Raw genomic sequence first — 23946 nt, forward strand, 5'->3', positions numbered from 1 at the left:
TAGTTTGATGAAATGATAGAATTTACTTGTTAACTTTATGGAAGTGGGAATTTTTTCTTTTTTTTTTTTCTTGCTGAAATGGTAAAGATTTTGGGTATCTGAAGAATTAATTAAAGGAATAATTTTTATTAAAAGGAAGATTATTATAAATATAATAATGCTGTAATAATTGAAAACAATTGAATGATAATTAAGTAATCGAAGTTGTAAACCTTATTAAGGGTTCCAAATGATTTTTTATAGGTGTAGCTTCATGAAATGACAGAATTAATTTGTTAACTTTATGGAAGATGGACATTTTTTTTTCTTTTCTTTTTTTGTATAAGTAAGGGAGGTTGTTAAACTATCTTGCTGAAATGGTAAAGATTTTGGGTATTTGAAGAACTAATTAAATGAATAATTTTTATTGACACGGAGGAGATGGATTGTTTAAGTTTAGAGTTTGGAGTTAGAGATATTAATATTTGTTTACTTGTATTTGAATATTAGCCTAGGTTTGGTTTGGGAAGTCCGGGGGGTGGGGGGATGGGATAAATCATTGTGTAATACCTGTGATGTACTTCTTTTTTCTCTTATGATAAAAACAATAAAAAATTTTATATTGAAAAAATAAAATAAAATACAGACTAACTTGGGCTAAAGGGAGATGGTTTTAAAAACAAACATCGGAAAGGTAGCAAGTAGCATTCCTTTGGGTAGGACATTATTACAGCTACAATACAGGTCCCTTGTAAATAGACTCCATCAGCTTTTTCTAATTTAGTACCCTCCAGACATGTTGGATTTCATCTTCCAGAACTCCCATTCATCTGGAGACAGCTGGGTTGGGGAAAATTGACTAGACTGGAGGAATTCAACCAATGCATTAGATCAGAGGAAGGGTCTGTGTACTGACAATATTCCAGAAAATGTTTTCATCCATACTTACCAGGAGGGAGATTGAAGATGCTGGGTGAGAAACTGTGAGAGTAGCTGATGTAATCTATCTCATACTTGTCATAGTGAGAGCCCAGCAGAGTGTTGTAGCCTTTCATTTCATAATGGACTGGCAAAGGCCCACGGGAAGCATCTGCCACCCACAACTTATAGGTGTTCTTCTTTTTACCCCAATAGGATACACTCTCCAAGACTGTGCAATATTGTCCATTGTAATGCTCATGCCTCACAGGCTAGAGTGTAAAAACAAAGAATAGAGGGAAGGTTTACCCATACATTAATGGAAAGGTCAGTGGCAAATATTACGCATTGGTATTCAGCAAAAGTGTCTAAAGTGGATCTCCTCTATACACTGGGTGTGACTTTGTATGGCAAGATCTTCAGTGCAACTATGGATAACTAAACAGAAATAGTTGCACTGACTCCAATCTGGCAAAGTCCAAAGTCAGTGGGTATAGACAATGCTTTATTTCATGATTAAACCCTTTTAAGACATTGCCAATTAAATGAAATCACAGATAACACATGCACATATCCCAACCAGGCTTATTAGAAATGTCACAATACACCCACCTCTCCCATTTGGGGAAGTGCCTCATTTAAGAGGCACTGTTTTCACTGTTCATTGACAAACTATATGGGAGCCAACCTGTGCAGGTGGACACCGAGCTGGTGGGACATAAAAGCAAATCAAGAGATCCACTCCATGATTTTCAGTATGTATCTTAATTATAGTTAACATAATTCAGGTTTGATGCAATACATGAAAAATTGAGTAAGATGAGAAGATGGCAAAAAACCCTCACCTGGAAGTTTGTTAAGTTAGGAAACACACTTTGAGGTCTAACAGGATCCTCAGATGTTCCATTGATCTGAAAACATTCCTTAATATTGACCTCTGTTTCAGTGGTTTCTGGGGTTACCTTGAAGTTGGCTCCAAAAGGTTTGACATAGCCTAACTGGTAAGTGATAACTTGGCCTGGAAAAAAGGGAAAAGCAGAATTACACCAAATATTTGATTGCCTCTGACAATATAGCCCCTTCTTATTTCATTAGGATAATGGTTGCTGACTCTGGTGCCTTCTAGGTGTTCTGGGACCACAACTCCCAACATTTCCAGCAGAAGACTTTTGGCTGTCAGAGTGAGTTAGTGTAGGCAGTGCATTCAAATGAGCTCTATAAGACAATGCATGTGGCATGCATGTGAGTAGAACAGATGGGGAGGAAAAATAGGTCAATGGCAGAGTACATGCTTTGGAAAGGGTCCAGGGCCAGAGCCTGGGAGCTAACTTACACCACAGAATTCCAGTACAAATTTAAAAAGTAATGGGGTATGTACCTCTATCTACTTTCCTTTCTTGGCGATAAGGTGGAATATATAAAAAAAGTAATGATGATGATGGGAGAAACCTTTATCTGAAAGGCGCTGCAGAAAGCAGATAATATGAGTTTTTACCAGCATCCTCAACTTACTACAGCCATGAAATTGTGAATTGAATCTCAACACATTTGGGCAGTCCAAGATACAGAATGCAAAATAACAGAGTTGGGAAGGACCTTGGAGGTCTTCTAGTCTTCTAGTCCAACACTCTATGCCTTTCTAGACAAATGGTTGTCCAATCCCTTCTTAAAAACCTCTAATGGTGGAGCACCCACAACTGCTGGAGGCAAGCCGTTCCACTGATTAATTGTTCTCATTGTCAGAAAATTCTAGGTTGGATCTCTCTGTAATGATTTTCCATCTGTTATTTCTGGTCCTGCCCTCAGGTGCTTTGGAGAATAGCAAACCTCCTCTTCTCCTGATAGAGATCAAATATTGGAAGACTCATGTCACCCCTAGTCCTTCTCTTTGTTAGACTAGATATATCCAGTTCCTGCAAGAAGTCCAGTCTGTATGGACATCAGCCTGACCTTTCATCTATTCTTCCTCCTGAAGGGCTATCTATATTCATGGTGAAAATGTCAGGAAGATTTTCATTGGGTGATCCCATCACTTTGCTGTCAAACATGCATTACCATCATAATACTGAATCCGACTTTTTCCTCCAGTCTTGTTGAACCAGGCTTCAAAGGGCTCTTCTATTTCAGCATAAGGCAGTTTAAGTATCCCTGAAAAAGGGGCAAAATCAAAAAACAAGCAACGACAAAAATATTGACTGCGATCCCTTTATTCTGAACAATTCCACCACTAGATCTTTGCAGAGCACTTCTTTGTGAATCGTGTAATGCAGAGGTTCCCAACCTTTGCAGCTCGGCTGGCTGGCTGGGGGAGGAGAGAGGGGAACTGGGCCACGCGAGCAGTGAGTCAGCACACATGTGTGTACATAGCCCTTGCATGATTGGTGGGCTGGAGCGTACGCATGCAGTTCAACTTGCGCAAGTGATGGGCCGGTGCGCACCTGCAGAAGTGCCCGCCAACCAGCCCCTTGGGCAGCCACTTGCGTGGCCAAATTTCAAGTAGGCGGAGGCCCGATAGTGGGCCGCAGCCCTGGGGTTCGGGCCCCCTGGTGTATTGGTCTCACATTACCTGTGACATGATAGACATCCCCTAACATGGGAAGCATCTGCAATTGTTTGTGTAACTGTACACAGTTCACCACTGAAATGCAAAAATAGAGAGGATAGATTGATATAATTGAATTTAATAGTGTAATATAATAGTACATCTGTCAACAACAGTAACAAATAGAAAATCAATAGAGTGTTAAAAGTTTAAATAAGCTTTCAAAATTGGATTGTTATCCACAAACGCTGAAGTGGCAATCAATATATTGCTTTTTGTTTGTTGTCACAAACTGCTCTGATGATTGGTTTACCTCCCTGGAAATTGAAGGATCATATAATAATATCCTGTGAGGATACCTTTAAAAACATCAAACAACATCTGCCTATCCTAGGTCATTTGGAAGAACTCAATAGGTGGATAAAAATGCCAAATTCAGTCTAAACATCTGGCTGACTGTGTGACCAACCATACAATAGTAATAAACATTTAAGATCGACTTACCAAGGAAACTGGTTGCCCATGTTAGCAAGATCAGCTTTTCCATTCCTGTCCCAGGCCAGGCACTCTACTGCTCAGAGGCGCAGAAAGCAGGTGTCTTATAAAGTCAGCACTGCTCAGCTAACCAATGGATAAATTCAGACCTCCCAAATGGGTGGGATTAGAAATGCAATGGATTGCAAGAATTGGATGGAAAAGTCTCTGATCTGATTTGCCATATGCTGGATGGCAAGAAAATATCCAATAATATGTTAAGATAGTTAGCTGATTGTGAATTTATTCTTGGAAGTCAGTACTGGGAAAATGAGCTAAGTAGGCAAGTAGCCTGTAACATCTCTACCAATTGCATAGAAACTGGAATTATCATTCCCAAACTGTTCTCTATTCTGGCTATTCTGCCGACATCCATCCATCCATCTTTTTAACACTCTTCAGATAAATAAATATTTATATGTAACCCTTTTCCCTCCCAGTCCATGCCATGACATAAAAAACAGCAGAAATGAACAAGTTCAACATAATTATAAACCAGGAAGGAAGGAAGGAAGGAAGGAAGGAAGGAAGGAAGGAAGGAAGGAAGGACTATAAAGAAAGGTGCAGCTCTCACTACCATTTTATTTGCAAAAAATATATCTAGATATTCTTAGAGACTTAGCTATATAAATAAAATTATTCTTAGAAAATAAGCAGTGGATGGCTATAGTATTATATTTAGGAAATGTGCCACTCTACCCTCCTCTCTTACCCCACCTGTCAAAGGAAAGCTGGGGTATTACAGAGAACTGTGCTAAAGCAAGGAAGAAAAATCCCTGAATTTATGAAAGTTGGAGTGTGATATTGTGGTTTGAAGCTCCTCTTGAATTAGGGTAGAGTCATTCAGAAGACGGATGAAGACGGTCAACAGCCAGCTGCACAAGGCCAAATCTTTAAGTTTTTGCTAGCTCCAGCATTGTTTTTCTGTGTTGAAAGGTCACAGATAAAGCTGTGTTCTTCTAACTGTATCATCTGCCTTGCTTGGAAGCAATGCAAGAAAAATAAAGTGTTTAAGATTTTGGCCCTTGTTATCTTCTCTAATTTCTCTTCCTCCTGCAAATCTAGCTGGTTTACATCCCAAGGTTGGATCCAATCTGCACTTATGTCAATGTGTTCTTTTGGAAGTCAAAACTCGTCTAGCGATGATGCCGGCTCTTTCAAGACAGATTCTGTACCAACGTGTTAATAAAAATTCCGTCTTGGCTTTCCTTTGGCCTACGTTACTTAAAGTTGTTTTAAGAGACAAGTTAGTCTGTAAAGAAGAAATACACTGAGCAACCACAAGTATAAAATTATAGCACTTAATTCTATAGCCTTCGAACATATGAAAACTAAATACACAAATCTAAATCAACAATTAAAAAATAGTGGCAGATTTGGGAATTAAAATATTGTCTGAAAAGAAATTATAGACCAATCAACCATAAAACAATTATTTTATTCTTATAAATAAATCCCACCCGTACTGGGATTGGCCCATGCCACTTGTGCCAGCAGGGGTGGCATGCTGTGGGTCCCATCAGCCCGATTATTCCAGCTGGCGAGGTCCAGGAAGAGGGACTTCTTTGCTGTTTCTCTTGCCCTCTGGAACATCTTGCCCCCCCACCTCCGTTGTGAGGTTGGCACCAACCCTCCTATCCTTTCATAAGGGCCTAAAGACCTGGCACTGCCAGTGGGACTGGGGCCCCAGTGGGAGAACAGCACAGTGGAGGTGGTTGATTGAGTAACAACAGATCCCACCTCCCTCCACTCTGCTCCGATCCCCCTCCCCACATATCCTTAGATTTTAAGTTTTGGTTGTAATTTATTTAGGTCTTAATGTAGGTATATTTTTTATGACTGTAAGCCACCAGAGTTACCTTATGGTAAGATAGGCCAATAAAATTTCCAAACAAACAAACAAACAAATAAATAAATAATAGAGAACTCCTATCCAAGTCCACTCCAAAATAAGCCCAGGTGAATTTAAAATGGCCTCTTTCCAAATTGTGTTTCTTAAATAATAATTTTATGAAAAGTTTTAATTACAATGGTGAAAGATAATAAAAAACTAAAGAGAAAAAGAGAGAGACAAATATCCAAGAAAGCAAAAGAAAAAAAAAAGAAAAATCCTAAGAAAGCAACTTTCCACCTTCAGTACGACAAGTATAAATAATTTCATAATCTCTTCACCTTCTCTTAATTAACAGATATAAAACTCTTCATCCAACAACTTCATTTCTTAATTATAGGCAAATCCAGTAAATAATGTCTTCTCCAGTTCAGGCTTCCAAATTTGTTCAGTAAATCCTGTATTTATGAAGGTCATGATCTAGCTTCAAGTATCACATTAAGAATTCAATCTGTTTTGTTATTGCTAACAAACCATGGCTAAAAGCAATTTGTGAGTTAGATCTCAGAACACAATTGATATTTAAATTGATATTTCCAATATACTGGAAATAATAAACATAACTAATTTTCTATAACTTGCCTGAGGTGGGATATTTACACTGTCATCAGGACTAATCCATTTTCCTAATTACATCTAAATATAATGCAAGTAGTCCTCAACTTACGATGACAATTGCAATCAGAATTTCTGTTGCTAAGCAATGGGATTAAGTGAGTCACACCCAATTTTACAACCTTTTTGCCATGAATGTTAAGCAAATCACTGCAGTTGTTAAGTGATTCGTGCAGTTATTAAGGGAATCTGACTTCTCCCTTTGACTTTGCTTGTAGGAACCCAGCTGGGAAAGTCACCTGGCCCCAGGATGCTGAACCATCATGAATACGTGCCAGTTGCTAAGCGTCCAGATGTTGATCATATGACCCTGGGGAGGCTGCAAAGGATGTAAGTGCAAGGATCATCTGAGTGTTCTTATCAGTCTGAATTCATCATGTCATAAAGATGATGTTAGAAGGAGTGCAGAGAAGAGCAACAAAGAAGATCAGGGGGCCGGAGGCTAAAACATAAATAAATAATAATAATAATGGTGACCAAAACTGGATGCAGTATTCCAAGTGTGGCCTTACCAAGGCATTGTAAAGTGGTATTAATACTTCACATGATCTTGATTCTATCCCTCTGTTAATGCAGCCTAGCACTGTGTTGGCTTTTTTGGCATATAAGGAACAGTTGCTGGAATTGAGTATATCTACCGTAGTTTAATGAAGAGAAGGATGAGGGGTGACATGATTGCAGTCTTCCAATATCAGAATATCAGCAAATAGCCCGAGCCTGTAAAGACGAAGTGAGGAAAGCTAAGGCTCAAAATGAACTAAAGCTTGCAACCGAAGTCAAAAATAACAAAAAAAAAAGCTTCTTTCAACATGTAAAAACAAGAAAAAAGTGAAGGAAACAATTAGTCCATTAGTGGGTGAAAGTGGCAAGAAGGTGACAAGCAACAGGGAGAAAGCAGAATTATTTAACTTGTTTTTCGCATCTGTCTTTACATAAAGGGAAAAAACAGACTAACCTATCAAAAATAGTGCCATAAAAAACAAAATAGAAATATAAGATAATGTAGGCAAGAAAATGGTAAGTGAATACCTGTCCGGCCTAGACGAGTTCAAATCATCAGGACCAGATGGATTACACCCCAAGGTTCTCAAGGAAATGGCAGATGTGATCTCAGAACCACTGAATTATATTTTTCAAAGATCCTGGAGCACTGGGGAACTACCAGAGGACTGGAAAAGAGCTGATGTAGTTCCCATCTTAAAAAAGGGGGAAAAAAGGACCCAGGAAATTACAGACCTATCAGCCTGACCTCAATACCTGGGAAGATTCTGGAAAAGATAATCAAACAACGAATCAGCGAACAACTACAGGCAAACAAAGTCATTACTAAAAGCCAACACTGGTTTGTCAAAAACAGAGCATGCCAGACAAATCTTATTGCATTCTTTTACCAAGTGACAAAATTAGTGGATCAGAGGAATGCTGTGGATATAATTTACTTGGACTTCAGTAAGGCATTTGACAAAGTAGATCACAACCTACTACTTGATAAGATAGAAAAATGCGGGTTAGACAGCATCACCACCAGATGGATCCGTAGCTGGCTGACCGGCTGTACTCAGCATGTGGTCCTCAATGGAACCGCATCTACTTGGAGGGAAGTGTGTAGTGGGGTGCCCCAGGGCTCTGTTCTGGGCCCAGTGCTCTTCAAATCTTCATCAATGATCTGGATGATGGGATAGATGGGGAACTCATCAAATTTGCAGACGACACCAAGCTGGCAGGAATAGCCAACACTTCAGAAGACAGACTTAGGATACAGGAGGATCTGGACAGACTTGAACACTGGGCGCTATCTAACAAAATGAAATTCAATGGTGAAAAAAGTAAGGTTCTACATTTAGGCAAGAAAAACCAAATGTACAGGTATAGTATGGGGGTACCTTGCTCAATAGTAGTAACTGTGAGAGGGATCTCGGAGTCCTAGTGGACAATCATTTAAATATGAGCCAGCAGTGTGCTGCAGCTGCCAAAAAAGCCAACACAGTGCTAGGCTGCATTAACAGAGGGATAGAATCAAGATAACGTGAAGTATTAATACCTTGGTAAGGCCACACTTGGAATACTGCATCCAGTTTTGGTCACCACGATGTAAAAAAGATGTTGAGACTCTAGAAAGAGTACAGAGAAGAGCAACAAAGATGATTAGGGGACTGGAGGCTAAAACATATAAGGAACAGTTGCTGGAATTGGGTATGTCTAGTTTAACGAAGAGAAGGACAAGGGGGGACATGATAGCAGTGTTCCAATATCTCAGGGGCTGCCACAAAGAAAAGGGAGTCAAGCTATTTTCCAAAGCACCTGAAGGCAGGACAAGAAGCAACGGATGGAAACTAACCAAAGAGAGAAGCAACCTAGAACTAAGGAGAAACTTCCTGACAGTTAGAACAATTAACCAATGGAACAACCTACCTCCAGAAGCGGTGAATGCTCCAACACTGGAGGTTTTTAAGAAGAAACTGGACAGCCATTTGTCCGAAATGGTATAGGGTTTTCTGCCCGAGCAGGGGGTTGGACTAGATGAACTCCAAGGTCCCTTCCAACTTTATCATCATCATCATCATCATCATCATCATCATCATCATCATCATCATCATCATCATCATCATCATCATCATCATCTCAGGGGTTGCCACAAAGATGAGGGAGTCAAGCTATTCTCCAAAGCAGCTGAAAGCAGGACAAGAAGCAACGGATGGAAACTAATCAAGGAGAGAACCAGCCTAGAACTAGGGTGAAATTTCCTGACAGCTAGAACAATTAATCAGTGGAATAACCTGCAACAACCTTCATCCAGAAGTTGTGAGTGCTCCAACACTGGAAGTTTTTAAGAAGAGACTGGACAACCATTTGTCTGAAATGCTAGGGTTTCCTGCCTGAGCAGGGGGTTGGACTAGATGACCTCCAAGGTTCTATTCTATTCTATTCTATTCTATTCTATTCTATTCTAGTTGAAAAGACATCTGTGTTGTTTTTAAAATAGCCTTCCCAATTTTGTGCCTTCCAGATATTTTGGGACCACAATGCTGACAATTTCTGGCAATAGGGATTCTGGAAGTTTTGGGCCAGTTCATCTGAAAGGTACTAGATTGGGACAGGTTGTTTGAAAGTTGTATGGCTATCGTTGATTTCATACCATCAACAGTTTTACCTGGTCAAAGCTTTGTGAAATAATCTATTTTAGACTATGTGTGGACATGAGAGCCAGCTCAGGGTAGTGGTGAAGGACCAGGCTAGAAACTGGCAGACAGTGAGTTCTCGTCCCACCTTAGGAACAAAGCCAGCTGCATGACATTAGGCCAGTCACTTTCTCTCAGCCCTAGGAAGGAGGCAATGGCAAACCACTTCCAAAAAAAAAAAACCTGCCAAGAAAACTGCAGAGACTTGTCCAGGCAATCACCAAGAATAATCATAATAAAAAAAACTGACCTGAAGAGATCTAAAATAAAGAAAGAACACAAACATATATCTATTTGAATTAGGTAGTGAGCAACATCGATGCAGCTGTAATTCTAAAGATCTTAGGCTTTAATGTTCTTTTGGTAATGTGCTTTTCATGATGGATTCCCAGCCAGTCCCTGGAAAGGGTAGGTTTTTCGGCAATTTTTGAGAAATATTTAGCTCATGTCCTAGCCCAGGTTTCTGAAAAGCAGCAAGTGCATTAGTACAACCACCCTCTGAAAAATAAAGAGTACAATGTTAAAAAGAATTTATGAATTGCGAGGTCAGATGCTGGAAGAAAGAGAAATTAGGCCAGAAGTGAAGTTATCATCAGTCCAAACCATGGTCAATTGTACCAGCTGCCTTATAGCCATAACATCAGCATTCCCGCATTTTTCTGTGGAACAACTGAACAGAATGAAGGATAAAGGCAGATTACAACTTCCATACAAGGTCTATATTTTCCAGTTTTTGCAGACTTGCCAGAAGTGCTTCCTCTCTCATAAAGAGCAATGCTTGAATTCAATAGGTTAATTGTTTTAATTTTGTTGAAAGAAAAAAAATCATCAGGTCCAGTCCAAGCTGGGAATAAATAAAATGGAGGCTGTTTGGAAGGAAGGTTCTGTTTACTGAAGAACAGAACCAACAGCATGTGGTTCTGGGATAGCTGACAAAATGGAGTTGGGATAGGTGGGCTTTTATACCTTCTTTGGGCTTTGTATTTGAGGTTCTTCCTGTTCTTGTGGCTTTGTATTTGAAGTTGTTCGTGTTCCTATGCAATGAATGTTGACCTGAGCTTGAGTGTGCCCCTTTGGTCTTCCAATGGTAGTGGGTTAATCCCATTATGTCCTAAAGGTCATGTTCCTGTCCTTGGGAGTCTTTGTCTTTCTAATTCCATCAGCTCAAACTTTCTCTGGGGCTGGGGCTGAAGGCATTTTGCTTATGAATAGGTGGCCCCAAATCTGCCATTTCTAAAAACTGGCCTCTGCCTGGGGGAAGGAGACCGGGGGCTGGTTTCTGCCTACGATTTTTCTATTATTCCTTTGGGGAAATATAATATTCTGCCTTTTTTAATATTCCCCAAAATATTTCCTTCTCTAGGAGGGTGGGTGGGTGCTGACTTCCAACAATTTGAAAATGTTTTCTTTGATGGATTAGCATTGCACTATGTTATCGTCCATTTCTAAAGAGACTAGAGTGGAGAGGTAGAGTACAGTGGTAGGATTCAAATATGTGAACAACCGGTTCTCTGTGTGGATGTCGCTTCCGGAAGTCCGTTCTGGGTCTGGGCAACAAAAAATTACCGGTGCTGCCGAAGTGGTGCGAACCGGCTGAATCCCACCACTGGTAGAGTGCCTTTTAAAATCCAGTCATGAACTTCTCCTTGTCCTTCAGTCTTTTCTTTCAGCTACACAACTGACAACTTGCTAAGTTCTTCTCGAGCCATGCTCTCCTGCTGTTTTCCAGTTGGTTGCATAGCTATGTGGCTGACTTATTAAAATTTTACGAAGGGCAAAGTCTTCACAGTGACTTCATTAAAACATAAAACAACAGGAGACCAATTTCACTGTAAAATAAGTTCCTCAAAAATAATCATCGAATCAGTTCAGATTATAACTTGGCATAATAGAGACAAAGAGGAACAGGCACCTTTTTCCTATTCCTACAGTCAGAAATTAGAATAAAACATATTTAGTTTTAAATTGGCAAATGTCTAATATATTATCAACTGCAAACTGGGGACAATGGCTTACTATTAGTCTGGTTCACGTATTCTGCCCCTTACCTTGTGAGTTTTCTGAAAGATTTTTTTCTGAGTCCTCACTGACTCTTATTACTCTCTGCCAAATATTGGATATAGAGAGCCAGACTGTTGTGGTGGTTTAAGGCACCAGGCTAGAAACCCAGAGACCGTGACTTCTGGTCTTGCTTTGGGCCTCCAGCCCAGTTGGGTGACCTCGGGCCAGTCAGTCTCTCTCAGCTCTTGGAAAAAAGAGGTCAGGGCAAACTTTAGAAGGAGCAGATTACTTTATCTCACTTTGATTTCTGTGTTCTGCAGTAGGGTGGGGTGTCTACATTTTTGTGGCTTCTAGGCTACCAAAAAGCAACTCGCTGTGTCATGCCTGTGAACTTTCTGTTGTAAACAAGTTCCTGAAAATGGGATTAAGGACCTGGAGAGCTGAGATTTATTGCCTCAATAAAACCCCTGGGAGTCAGAGATGCAGTATTTCCCCTCCGAAGGGAAAGGCCAATTGCTGAGAACAGAGTGATAATACCCTGTTGGTCCAGAGGTTTATTTCCACCCTGTTAATCTATTAAATCTTTTAAACATGGGGGTGGAATTACTGAAAAATTTGGTGAGGTGTTCCACCTCCTACTCTTCATTTCTATTAAGTTCAGTTGGGTCAGTGGAAGTCCTAAACTAGTGCCTGGGACCAATAATGGTTGGAGAATGGACCAGACCAGACCCCTCCCCTTCTCCTCTCCCTCTCCCTCTCCTCTCCCCTCCCCTTTTCTCCCTCTCCCCTCCCCTTCTCTCCCTCTCCTCTCCCTCTCCTTCTCCCTCTTTCTCTCCTCTCCTCTCCAACAAAAAGGAGATTTTCCCAGGGAGGTGGATTTTGTCTACTCACGCTATTCTGAGCAAGCTGGCATTCCTCCCTAAAGAAATAGTTTGTGTTCACACCACACTCTTAAATCACTTACAAATTTAGCAGATGCATTTTTACAACATGCTGATTTTGATTTAACAAACAGCTACGTGGTCATGCCAAACTCAGTTTGGTCTTTCATTAATGCATAAGAACTGCAGCTTCTCCTGACTTGTCTATCTTCTGGCTACATTTAAGGTAGACCTGAAAGACTATTTGGAAGATTTGATCAATTCAAAAATCAGGCCACATGTCTTTCAAGCTCAAGCATTAAGTCCTCAACTTATGACCACAATGGAGCCCAACATTTCTGTTGCTAAGTGAGGCAGCTGTTAAGGGAATGATGCCCCATTTTACAATCTTTCCTGCCACAGTTGTTAAGTGAATCACTGCATTTGTTAAGTTAGTAACACGGTTGTTAAGTGAATCTGGCTTCCCCATTGACTTTGCTTGTCAGAAGGTCGCAAAAGGGGATCACATGACCCCGGGACGCTGCACAAATGTCACAAATATGAACCATATTTGATCACATGACCATGGGGATGCTGCAATGATCTTAAGTGTGGGAAATGATCATTTCATTTTTTTCAGTGGCGTTGTAACTTCGGTCATTAAACGAATGGTTGTAAGTCAAGGACTACCTGTAAAGAGCTTAGGATAGGGGTCTTTAAACTTGGCAACTTTAACACTTGTGTACTTCAACTCCCAGAATTCCTCAGCCAGCCCTCAACCAGTTGAAATCCATAAGTCTTAAAGTTGCCAAGTTTGAAGAGCCCTGTCTTAGGATTTCTCTCTGGTCTAGAACTTTGCTTAGGCATTTCATGTCAGTCTGTACTTGGACCAGAATCACCTTTAAAGAATCTCTTCCAAGCTTCCCAACCATCCCAAGTAAAGCAGACCATTCTTAGTGGTGGAGCCATTCCTTTTATCCCAATTCAGAACGGCCCACCTCACACCAACATTAGCATCTTTATTGTACCAAATACAGCAGGGCTCTCCAAACTGGGCAACTTTAAGACTTATGGACTTCAATTCACAGAATTCCTCAGCCAGTATTTCAGAGAACCCGTAAATACAAGTATTCTTTTTGCTCTAAAACATATTATTGGCCTTCTTTGCATAATATATTCCCATTATGAAATAGCCATCATTAACCGTGATTCTGCTAGATGGTTGGATGTCTAAAAACAGTTGTAGGATGACTGCATTCATCCATTCAGCTTGTTTCAATCATGGTCTAATGAATTAGCCATAATTTATTTCTGTTTAATCAGCCACAGGAGTTGAGTTCACCAATCACATTATTCCATAAGCAACAATTTACCAACCCCAGTGGCTGGGTTCGTGCTAACCATAAGCTAGCCACACAGGCTAGGTTTATACATTGCACAAGGCTGAAATGGAACCGGCAGATTGATGGTCCAGTATATTATGCAAACAGAGTTATTTTTGCAAATTAATATATTTCAATGTGTTCTTGTAAACTGACCTGAGAGTTCTGCTGAAGGGCAGTATGTAGGAACAAGCATTTCCAAGTAAAGAAGTCCTTGTGCAACATTCTGGATCTTCATTCAAAACTTTATCAGTTCCCCCAAAAAGAAAAAGAAAAATCTTCAACATAGCAAGAAATAGATTTTGACCCTGGAATTAGCCCAAGTACTTTTTCATTGGTTCCAATAGGAGATATATGACCCCCTCCTTTTCCATCCTCTATTTAAAAAAAGTATAAAAAGTATAAGTCTAGTAGGTCTATCAGCAAATTCTGATAGCAACTTAGATAGTGAGATGGGAAGTGCCCAAATTAGATAGATACATAGATGATAGATAGAAATAGAGATAATAGATAGATAGATAGATAGATAGATAGATAGATAGATAGATAGATAGATAGATAGAGATAAGCCTCATTCAATTAAGTAGGAACTGCTTTTGTATAGGTCTTCTTCTATTTATATAGGAATTCCTTGACTTATGACTGGTCACTTAGTGTCAATGTTATGATACACCTACCTGGGGAACATGTATGACCTGGATTTGAAGGTCCAATGATTGCCCCCTCCACAGTTCCATGGCTACACTTTGTGTGCTTTGCAACCAGGTTGCATCTATGGCTGTTTTCAGTGTCCTTCAATCACATGACCCGGTATTGCCAAAAACTGGCATATACTTCTGGTTTTGGGCAAAATCGATCCATAGTGAACCATGGGTTTGCCTAATGACTGTGGCGTTCACTTAACCATTGCATTTGCTTCACAACAGCTGCAAAAAAGGTCACAAAATTACATCTATTATGACTTACGACCACAATGGGCAGGCCCTGTTATAGTCATAACTCAAGGACTGCCGGTATAACATTTCTTTACCCAACGTTCTTGTCTTCTAAAACTTGAAATCTCAAATTTCTCCACAGTAGCTCTATCAAATATCGGGAGGGCACCCAGATTGGAGAGCAGATACTTTGGTCTCTTCTGTCCATCAAAAGAGGTTTGAAGTTTGAAGACAGAGACAACTTAAGCACATTTGCTTTTGTTGCATTGTGTCTCTTGAGTTTATTTTTTACTCCAGCATCTGTGTGCTTGGGAAGTCATCTGCAACCATTTATAAATACTCACATCCCACATCTCACCCAGAATTTGTTACACTGAATCTGATTCCCTAGGTAATGTGTTAAGATACATCAATGTTCCATATGGCAATATTCCTGCCTTGAGATAATCTTGAAGAATGGACCTATGGCTGTGAGCACCAATGCCTCCCCCAGATCATCTGCACTTTCTGCTCATGGCATCTATTATAATCCGGAAGGCAATGAGTCATCAGAGTACCCAATGACAATTTATGTGACAATGAAAGACCTTTCTGCAAGCTTTCTATTTCCCCATTCCCCACCTCTATCGTCTATAGCGTGGAAATTTGGCAATAGCACATAGACTTATATACTGCTTCATAGTGCTTTACAGCCCTCTCTAAGCGGTTTACAGAGTCATCATATTGCCCTCAACAAATTAGGATTTCATTTTACTGACCTTGGTAGAATGGAAGGCTGAGTCCACCTTGAGCCCCATCAAGATCAAACTCCAGGCTGTGGGCAGAGTTAGACTACGATACTGCATTCTAACCACTGTGTCACCACGGCTCTATGATAAATGTTTCCCCCAACTCTTTTCATTTGCATCCCACAAATGACTGTCTGACACAATTGCAATGATTAAAGACAGTCCCTAAAGTTTCTAGAAATTTCACACAAGCTTTAAATTCAAGCAACAAGGCTACTACAGAGAAGAGCAACAAAGATGATTAGGGGACTGGAGGCTAAAACATACAAGGAACGGTTGCTAGAATTGGGTATGTCTAGTTTAATGAAGAGAAGAACGAGGGGAGACATGATAACAGTGTTCCAATCTCTAAGGGGCTGCCACAAAAAAGAGGGGGTCAAGCTATTCCCCAAAGGACCCGAAGGCAGGACAAGAAGCAACAGATGGAAACTAACCAAAGAGAGAAGCAACCTAGAATTAAGGAGAAACTTCCTGACAATTAGAACAATTAACCAGTGGAACAACCTGCCTCCAGAAGCGGTGAATGCCCCAACACTGGAAGTTTTTAAGAAGAGACTGGACAGCCATTTGTCTGAAATGGTATAGGGTTTCTTGCCTGAGCAGGGGGTTGGACTAGATGACCTACAAGGTCACTTCCAACATTATTGTCATTGTCATTGTTATTGTTATCTTTTTTTTTCATAGGTGGAAGTCCTGAGAAAACTCCAGATTCCTTGAGAATTGAGAAAGAGAGTTAAAATAGCAAGCAGAACCTGCATTTTGGCAACATCAAAAAGCATCACAACCTTAGAAAACATACTTCCTAGCTAGATATGTTCTAAGACTAAGTGAAGTGTGGTAATAGCAATCACCTATTTTTGGATAATAGCAAAGCAAGGGCATTCTAAGCCCTAATACCACTTACTGAAAAGAAAAATATCTGTGTGTCAACAATTTTCTGGAATCAGCTGAAGCTTTACGAAGTCTAGCAGGGCTCAATGACCCAGTAGCGCCACTTCTGCTTAATGGAATACTGCCTGCTCCTTAAAAAGATTCTGGACACTTAAGAAGCCTCAAACATCATGGCTGCAGAACTGTGAAGTTTGTATAATGTACAAAGAATAGTAAGACTACATTCTCCAGACATAGAGAAAAGGCTAAGAGCGCCTTTTAAATGGGTGAATAAGGACTACAATATTCAGACTCCTTTTCAAGACATTGTTGGGTTACTGACTCTAGCAACATGGCAACCCAAGGCAGTAAGAGATTGAATTGGAAGACTTCTGTGTATGCCTCTAGAACAGTGATGGCGAACCTTTTAGAGACCCAGTGCCCAAAAACCGCCCTGCCCCCGCTCTGCCCGCCCACTCCTGCCCTGCTCCGCCCTCACCCCACCCACCCTCAGGGCCATTCACGGCATGCCACAGATCGCCCAGATGGCCCTGCAGTGCCATGGTGGCCACGCCCTCCACCCGCATCCCGCAGCATCATCTGCTGCCCAGCTGCCATGTGCTTGGCTGTGCAGCTCCGCACGGGCCGCACCCGGGAGTGACTCTTCTCCGGAGGGGGGGCTGCTGGTGAGGAGGGGGCTATGGGGGAGGTGGGGCTAGGGCGACAGCATGCGTGCCCAAAGAGAGGGCTCTGAATGCCGCCTCTGGCACTAGTGCCATAGGTTCGCCACCACTGCTCTAGAATTTATACTTTATGATGTTCCTTCTTATTTTTCTCTTAGACTTTATACAGCCTAAAAATGGGCAGAGATGGCTTCTTGGATGCTCATTGAAATGTGGATTAGAGATACCTACGGGTAATTTGGTATAGGATCGTTTAGCGATATATGAATGATTAGAGCCCTTTGAAAAATACCTTCAAGAACATGGACATAACCACATGTAGGCATTTAAGTATCCTTAATATATATAATATGCCCTCAGCTATAAATCAAGGTTAGCAAATCTCAAGATGCTAAATTAAAGCAAACAAACCTTGGTATGTTTTAACATGGCGCACACAATGTGCTAAGGTAATGACTGAGGACATACAAGATACTGAATCACAAAGTACCCAGGCCTTTTTAGCCTAGACCAGCATGCAGGATTTGATTGATTTTAGCTTAATCATTCTAGGTAATAATGATGCTTTTTTGGTGTTGTGTGAGCCCAGCTGTAGCAGTATAATATGTTGTGTGAACACAAACATAAACGTAACCTGAATTGATAGTAGTATATGCAAGTATAATAACTAAATAATGCTTTAATACAAGTAGTTGATACAAATTGTATCTACAGCATACTGTACCCCATTTCACTTTAGCAGGCAGCCAGTAATTATTTTAGATCACTCAGGTTTAGACCCAGTTCCCACAACCAGCCAGAATCCTATGCTTGCTAAACCAAGATCATCTTCACTCACCAAGAAGCTTTCTACTTTATTTTCCTCCTTAAGTACTGTACATTTCCCGTCTGTTCTTCACATTTCAAAGACTGTGTCATTTTTTGTCATGTAAAGATTCACTCCTGCAGAAGTCATTCATTATGACACTCTTGTAGATAAAGTTCAGTACCTCCAACAAATTATAATTCCCAGGCTTGGGTTGGGGAAAAGCAGCTATGATCACCATGACTGATTAAAAATTAAACGCTTGAAATGAAAAAAATATGTTTAACATAAAACTTTAATTTCCTTCATGTTTCCTATTTCAGAAGTAGCCCACATGCCTTTTAGTCAAATCTACATCACCTGGTTCTGCTTTTTTTGCATCAATTTCATTTGCAAATAAAAGGATTCAGTACAGCTGTAGGCATTTAATTCCTGGCTTAGCTGCAGCGGAGTTTTGCAACAGCTTGGCCACCAGGTGGAGACAGCAGACCATCAACCTCTCTTTGAACAAATCTTGCCATCCATCCATCCAATGTAGAGAAAGAAAACAGACAAACTGGGTCTGTAGATTGCACTCCAGTTAAATGCTTGTATGTTCTTGTTGTTGGCAGTTCCCCCTCACAAACATGTCTTTCATTTCAGTCTATAGCAGCCTATTGGATGTTCTTAACAGAAAATTAAAAAAAGAAGAAGCTGTGCTGGTTGTGTGGCTGTGGGTTATGTGCTGGCTGTGGGTTATGGTACCTGCCAAAGGGAGACAGCAGCTGATCAAGAATTCTGCTCCCAGTATTGGAGCAAACGCGGCCACATCTTTATATCAACCAAGGAGAAATTTTGTAGGATTCAGCAATGCTGGCACTTACCCCATTCTAGGATAAGGCAATAAACACGAGCAGAAAAGAAGGGTATCTCAGCCAGCCTTTGTGCTATTAATAGCAGCTCATGTGAACTGAAAACAGCGGCTGAGGAAATATCATCACCACCTCATGTTTACGTATTGCTTGGCTGTGAAAGGCAGAGCTGCGGAGACAGGCTAAAGCAGGGGTAGTCAACCTTGGCTCTTTTATGACTCGTGGACTTCAATTCCCAGAATTCTGGGAGTTGAAGTCCACGAGTCATAAAAGAGCCAAGGTTGACTACCCCTGGGCTAAAGTGTTGGACTCAACAGATCTTACCGCTAGGAAGAAAAAAAAAAGTCTATACATATCAACCATGTTTATAGGTTTGGTTTTGCCCAAAGTTGCTCTGTAGCCTTTTGGGTTTCCCGCTTGTCTCATCTTTCCATGATGTCATTTTCACAGAGATATGTTGCAGACTCCGTGGGTCAAAGAATTCTGACTGGCAGGGTGTAGTAGGAAGAGAGCCTTCTCTGCTTTGACCCCACATTATGAAATAACGGAATAACAGATTTGGAAGAGACCTTGGAGGTCTTCTAGTCCAACCCATTGCTCAAGCAGGAAATTCTATACTATTTCAGACAAATCGTTGTCCAATCTTTTCTTAAAGACCTCCAGTTCTGGAGCACCCACAATTTTTGGAAGCAAGTCGTTCTACCTTAATTGTTCTAATTGTCAGGAAATTCTAGGTGTTGTTCCAGGTTGCTTGTTCTAGGTTGGTTCTCTCCTTGGTTAGTTTCCATCCGTCACTTCTTGTCCTGCCTTCAGGTGCTTTGGAGAATAGCTTGACTTCCTCTTCTTTGTGGCAGCCCCTGAGATATTGGAACACTGCTATCATGTCACCCCTCGTCATTCTTTTCATTAAACTAGACATACCCAATTCCTGAAACCTTTCTTCGTATGTTTTAGCCTCCAGTCCCCTAATCATCCTTGTTGCTCTTCTCTGCATTCTTTCTAGAGTCTCAAATATCCTTCCCCCAGAGGTGAAGTGGGCCCCTACTTTCTGGGCCTTCCTAACAGGGGACAAAACATGTCTCTGTGGCCTTAAGTGAAGTCTCAAAGGATAGGGAATCCTGGGGTGGGTTGATGCCATCAGAGCCCCCCCTCCACTTTTACCAACCACTTTTAACAGGGTTAAACTGCCTTCTTCCCTTTTTGTATGTTTGAAATTGCTAGAATATTATAATTAAATAATAATAATAATAATAAATTAATGTTAGTATTTTAATTTTAACTTTATAGACTACCGATGTTGTACTGTACACTGCCCAGAGTCCCTCCCTGAGGGAGATGGGCGGTTTACAAATGCAGAATATAAATAATATAAATATAAATAAATAAGCACCAGGAAAGTATTTCTTTTAGTAGCATTATAACATTATTGATACAGGTAGAATGCATCCTCAGGCAGTTCTTGTTATGGTTTCAGGGAGTGAGGGAGAAGCCTTGTGTCTTTTTACAGCACTCCCTTTTTTGTCTTCTCCTCCCATTATTAAATACATTAGGTACCTGGGCTAAGGTGAGATTAATGAAGCATAAGGAACCATCAAGAATTTCAAATGGGTTTCATTCTCATTAAGGCTGACTTCAAGTATTAGTCTACTGGAATGAGTAGGTTATCAGCAGTCTTACGTGCTAGTGCCACCTCCAGCCTGGTGCTTCCACATGCCTTCAGCACGCTAGCTGATGTTGATTGAAAAAAAAAGAGTGTTTTTGTGTATCACACCTGGAGAAGACCAGGTTGGGCAAGGTGTGTGTTTGTAATATGAGTTTTTTAAGAAAAGATTGGACAACCATTTGTCTGACATGGTATAGGGTTTCCTGCCTGAGCAAGGGGTTGGACTAGATGACCTCCAAGGTACCTTCCAACTTATCATCATCATCATCATCATCATCATCATCATCATCATCATCATCATCATCATCATTATTATTATTATTGATGATCATCGCACAGTCAGCCAGATGTTCAGACTGGATTTGGCATTTTGTCTACCTTTCGAGTCCTTACCAAAGACCTGGGATAGGCAGATGTGGATGTTTGATGGTATTACAGATATCGTTGCAGGATATTATTATTATTATTATTATTATTATTATTATTATTATTATTATTAATGTTTCTGATAACTCAGAGTAAAACATTAGGGAAACAAAGGAACCACAGAAGACAACACTTGACTCAGGATGTGAACTTGAATGGTCCAAAGAACATTAAAGTCGATGTTCTGCACTTTAGGATCTAATGCTTTCAGTTTCTTAAATCTGTCCACAGATTTCATGGAACCTGAGTTGTGGAACAAATCTCCCAAGTCCAGATTTAAGGATAATACCCAGTGATAAGCCTGACTGTAATAACATCTGGTTAGAAGAAGGAAGTCTTCAAAACTAATCAAGGAGAGAACCAACACAGAATTAAGGAGAAATTTCCTGACACTTATAACAATCAATGGAACAATTTGCCTAAAAAAGTTGTGGTGCTCCAACACTGGAGGTTTTTAAGAAGGGACTGGACAATGATTTGTCTGAAATGGTATAGGGTCTCCTGCTTGAGCAGGGGGTTGGACTAGAAGACCTCCAAGGTTCCTTCCAATTCTGTTATTCTGTTCTGTTATTCAGTCCAGTTTCCAGACCTGCTGAAAGGAATGTTTGGTTCAAACAACACATTAAACCCTGACACAGCCTGGTTAGTTTTGGCTTAATACCATGTGTAAACTCAACACTGTGAGGGTTAATTTAGAAGTGAATCGAAAAAATGCAATATTCTATGGTTAAACAAATAAAGGCATAACAGAATGCACAAAAGCCAAATACTATGAATAAATGGAACAAGTGCAGAGAGACTACCTTAAGCAAAATAATCCATCAAGACTACAGGTAATCCTCCAGTTATGACCACAACTGAGTGCAAAATTTATGTTGCTAAGTGAAACATTTCTTAAATGAGTTTGTCCCATTTTACAACTTTTTTTGCCACAGTTATTAAGTGACTCACTGCAGTTGTCAAATTAGTAGCATGATTGTTAAGTGAATCGGGCTCCCCCATTGTCTTTGCTTGTCAGAAGGTCGCAAAAACTGATCCCATGACCCCGGGACACAGCAACCGTCATAAATACGAACCAGTTGCCAAGCATCTGAATTTTGATCATGTGACCATGGGGATGCTGCAACGTTGTAAGTGTGAAAACCGGTCATAAGTCAGTATGGTTATAACTTTGAACAATCACTAAATGAACCGTTGTAAGTCAAGAACGACTTGTATAGGAAAATTCAACAAATGTTGGTCCTCTTGGTTGGAAATGAAGTATAGTTGAGTAAGCAAGTTAGGAACGATGGGAACAGTCATGCAATATCTGGAGGCTGGGAAAGAATCATTTCAGTGGTGAGACTGATTTGTTCAGGAGGAAACCAAATGTTCAGTCCTCCCACAAACAAAGGTGATTATAGACCGAAGCTCCACTATCTTCTCCATCAACCCAAAATACGAATCATGGGCTTGTTTTGTGGGAGGGAAACTCCATGCGATGCATTTTGTAGGAAAACTTCCTCCTTCCTAACACTGATTTGCTGATACGCTGATACCTTTTCCTCCTGGCTAAGGTACCGCCAATGTGCAGTGATTCATCTTTGGGACAAAGAAAAGGAACTACAACCTTGCAGCTGTGTCTATGGAGCTTCTCAGTCATCCAGGTCATGGTTGTCCCAAAGATGCTTTTCCAAAAGGCAACTGGACTTTCTTTATTTTTCCTTGAAGATGTTTCACTTCTCATCCAAGAAGCTTGAAACTGAAGAAGCTTCTTGGATGAGAAGCAAAACGTCTTCAAGGAAAAACAAGGAAGTCCAGTTGCCTTTTGGAAAAGCATCTTTGGGACAGCCTTGGTCTTCTGAACCTACCTACCTCCTTCCTTCCTTCCTTCCATCCTTCCTTCCATCCATCCATCCATCCCACATGCTGCTCAATTCCTGAGTGGCTTCCAGATGGTACATAAATAAGATAGAAATAATTAAAAGTTTTTTTAAAAAAAGGGCAAACTCCAAACCTCAACTTCCTAACCATTGACATATCAAGAAAAGAGCAAAAATCACCGGCGGCAGGATGGAGTTTGCCATACCGCCAATCCCCAAAGATTTTGATTGCTTTCCTGAACACCAATACAGATGATGTTAATCTGAGATGCAGCGGTTTGTTCAAAGGAGAAGAGCAAGTGAAGAGAGAACATAGCTTTGTGGTCTTTAAGGAGCACGATCTCTCACGGATGGAACTCAAAACTTCCATGAAAGTTCTTATTGTCACCTACAGTGTGTAGAAACAAAAACATCTTCCTTATTGTCAAAAAGTGCAATTATGGTTTTCCAGCCCAAGGGCCACCCTCTCAGTGGCATGCCACATCCTTCAATTAAGGTAGCAGAGCTAGGGATCTGGGTTGGGTCTAGGGCAAAAGCTTAATTAGGTTTCAGTTACAATTGCACTGTAATGACAGCTGAATTAATAAAACAGTTAATGTGATCACTCCCTGTGCTGTGTAATAATCTCTGCCACATTAAAAAAAATTTGGTGATATTAAAATTATGATTAGCAGCTGTTTCTGGAAGGGTTGTAGGAGACACACCCAAAGATGGCAGGGGACACTTTGCAGCTGATTCCCAGAATTGAAGCTTCTGTTTGTCAGGACTGGGAACATAAAACAGGCTGAGCATAAAAATGCAGTCACCACCCCCATGAATGCTTCCAGGGCTTTATGCAATCTTCCCTTGAAGAAACAGAAGAAAGAGGTAATTTTTGCATACAAAGGCAGTGGTTTTTATTATTCTTCAAGGTGCAGGGCAGGGCCTTAATCAGTGATGGCGAACCTATGATATGCATGTCAAAGGTGACATGCAGTAACATGCCAACATTCACCCACCCTCGCCAACAACTATTCTCCAATGTTCACCCTGTTCTGGTGTGATTTTCAGAGGCTGCAGGGATCACACAAGAATGGGATGTGCTCTTGAGCATCCTCTGGACTGGAAGCAGCCATTTTGGAGAAACAGCTGTGGCACCAGGGCTGACGTCAAGCCCCAGGCC

General features: G+C 40.7%; 1 protein-coding gene across 1 annotated transcript in view; it reads right to left on the bottom strand.

Moving 5' to 3' along the window:
• LOC107287448 (digestive cysteine proteinase 2-like) overlaps positions 1 to 3491 on the bottom strand; it is an 11820-nt gene extending 8329 nt beyond the window's left edge. The window contains exons 1-4 of the mRNA XM_015815967.1: positions 3464 to 3491; positions 2953 to 3045; positions 1743 to 1915; positions 929 to 1169 (exon numbers count right to left, since the gene is read on the bottom strand). Of these exons, the coding sequence (XP_015671453.1) occupies positions 929 to 1169; positions 1743 to 1915; positions 2953 to 3045; positions 3464 to 3491 (535 nt within the window). The remainder of the gene's footprint in view (positions 1 to 928; positions 1170 to 1742; positions 1916 to 2952; positions 3046 to 3463) is intronic.
• Positions 3492 to 23946: the final 20455 nt, after the last annotated feature.

This window comes from Protobothrops mucrosquamatus, unplaced genomic scaffold (genome assembly GCF_001527695.2).
Source record: "Protobothrops mucrosquamatus isolate PMUCROS unplaced genomic scaffold, P.Mucros_1.0 scaffold390, whole genome shotgun sequence".
NCBI classification, from domain to species: domain Eukaryota; kingdom Metazoa; phylum Chordata; class Lepidosauria; order Squamata; family Viperidae; genus Protobothrops; species Protobothrops mucrosquamatus.